Genomic DNA, 2,157 nt, shown 5'->3' on the forward strand with positions numbered 1-2,157 from the left:
ACTAAATGAATTGGTTAAAGAAGGAAAAAGAAGTGTCTACCTTGTGAAATAGAACTGGTTTTCGAAGAAAGAGCAAAAGAAGAAGATTCCAAGAAACAAAATGTAAAAAATAAAGTTGTGTGTGGTTGGAGGGGCCTAGTTTGTGAATGTTTCCCCAATCGCTTCACCATTCCATGACTCTCCATATAAACCCCATCATAGTTCCCCACTATCATCAACAGAATCTCCCTTTACATCACTTCTCAACTCAACACCAAATTTCCAACTCCATCAACAAAGAGATAAAACTCTTGCTTCTCCCTCTCACCATGCTCTCTGTCTCTTTCAAAACATAGAACAATGCACCACCCTTTGTCCTGCAACTTTTATTCCTCTGTCTGTTATGGATATGATGCTCACTCCCCACTCTCACAATTCCCATGTCACATTCTTCCCCACCACCTGCACCTTTCACCATTAATTTTGACCAAACCAAACACCCTCCTCATCCCTCTGCTCCTTCTATAGCCTATATTTGACTATGACCCTTTAGTTTAAATTCTATCCACACTCTACACCTAACAGTCTTGCAAGTTCTACCTATATATACTAATAACTGACCAAAAAGTTTCCATAAAAGGCCATGGCTGGTGAGAAGCTTAATGGGGGTTCAAGCATGACGCTTCTACTCCAAAAAGAAACGCTTCCATGCTCCCCTGACCATATCCAAACCTTCTGGGTTCAAAACTCTGAACCTTCTTTCCAAGGTGATTTGCTATGACCATGTTGTTGGCTTCTTGATTATCATCTCTGTTCATCAAAACTTCTAAACTTTTAGAAAGTATTCTTCTTAACAAAACCAGAACTGGGTTTCTTGTAGATTCTGGTTTTCTTCTGATAAAGAATCTTTCCCATATGAAACAAAGTTAAAAAAGATTTTTTTTTATTCACTGAAAACCGTTTATGTTTGAACTCTATAACTTGGTTATTATTATCCTTTCTGGTGTTTTGAATTCAGGCTCAAAATCCTCGGTTAATGTTGTGAATGTGAGGGATAGACCCTTCTTCCGAGGGGTTGAGAGAGAAGAAAACGAAGATGATGAAGATTTTGAGGTATTCCCCCATCAACCCGGTAAGAAAAGGAGGCTCACAAGCGAACAAGTTCAGTTCCTTGAAAGTAACTTCGAGGTGGAAAACAAGCTTGAACCCGAAAGGAAGGTCCAACTTGCAAAGGAACTTGGCATGCAACCAAGGCAAGTGGCCATATGGTTCCAAAACCGTAGGGCAAGGTTCAAGACCAAACAACTAGAAAAAGACTATGGCATACTGAAAGCTCGCTATGACATTCTCAGAAGGGACTATGACAATCTCGTTCAAGAGAATGACAAACTCAAGGAAGAGGTAACAATGGTTAGACTTAGACATAAATAAAGTTATTCATTTAACTTCTTTTTTGTGGTCTACCAATCAAAACCAGTGAACCTCAACAAATTGTTGCAGTAGTTACCTTGTTTAGAAAAGGTGTTTTTAACAGTAATAAGAAACACCCACTTAAACAATCTTCCTCTGCTCTTTCTTTCCTTTGTATTAATTAAGTTCATTAGTAAATTTATCAGTTTAGTTTTTCCTTGTCACAGGTTTATTCTCTGATGAAGGTGATTCCCAGTGAGAAAGAGGAACAGAATTTGGATGATACCAGCTGTGGTGCTGTCAACTCAGAGCATAAAGAGCAGACGGATATGATCATAAATGGAGGTTCTGAAAATGAATCCAAAGTGACACTTCCTGTTATGGAAATAATCAAACAGAAAGATGCAAATTCAGCTAAAAGTGACGTGCTTGATTCGGAGAGCCCACATTTCACCGATGGAAACCAATCCTCACTCTTTGAGCCTGCAGATTCCTCTCATGCTCTGGAACCAGACCACTCGGATTTCTCACAGGACGAGGAAGACATCCTCAGCCAAAACATGCCACTCCTACCAAAGTTTGAAGTTGAATATGTCTGCTATGATGAACCACCCGAAAATCCTTTCACGTTCCGGTTCCCAGTAGAAGATCAAACCTTCTGTTTTTGGTCTTGTTAAGCCCTCACTACTACTACTACTACTAGGAGAATCTTAAGGTTTGCACTTGTAACTCCCTACGAAAATCAATAAAATTGGTTTTGTTTTTCTA

The 2,157-nt window shown here is 39.3% G+C and overlaps 1 protein-coding gene across 1 annotated transcript; it reads left to right on the forward strand.

Moving 5' to 3' along the window:
• The first annotated feature begins 212 nt into the window (after positions 1–212).
• On the forward strand, positions 213–2,157 carry LOC114177015 (homeobox-leucine zipper protein HAT5-like). Its single transcript, XM_028062235.1, has 3 exons — positions 213–746; positions 998–1,380; positions 1,617–2,157. The coding sequence occupies exons 1-3, from the start codon at positions 623–625 to the stop codon at positions 2,064–2,066; spliced, it is 957 nt and encodes a 318-aa protein (XP_027918036.1). The 5' UTR covers positions 213–622; the 3' UTR covers positions 2,067–2,157.

Source organism: Vigna unguiculata, chromosome 3, assembly GCF_004118075.2.
Source record: "Vigna unguiculata cultivar IT97K-499-35 chromosome 3, ASM411807v1, whole genome shotgun sequence".
NCBI classification, from domain to species: Eukaryota; Viridiplantae; Streptophyta; class Magnoliopsida; order Fabales; family Fabaceae; genus Vigna; species Vigna unguiculata.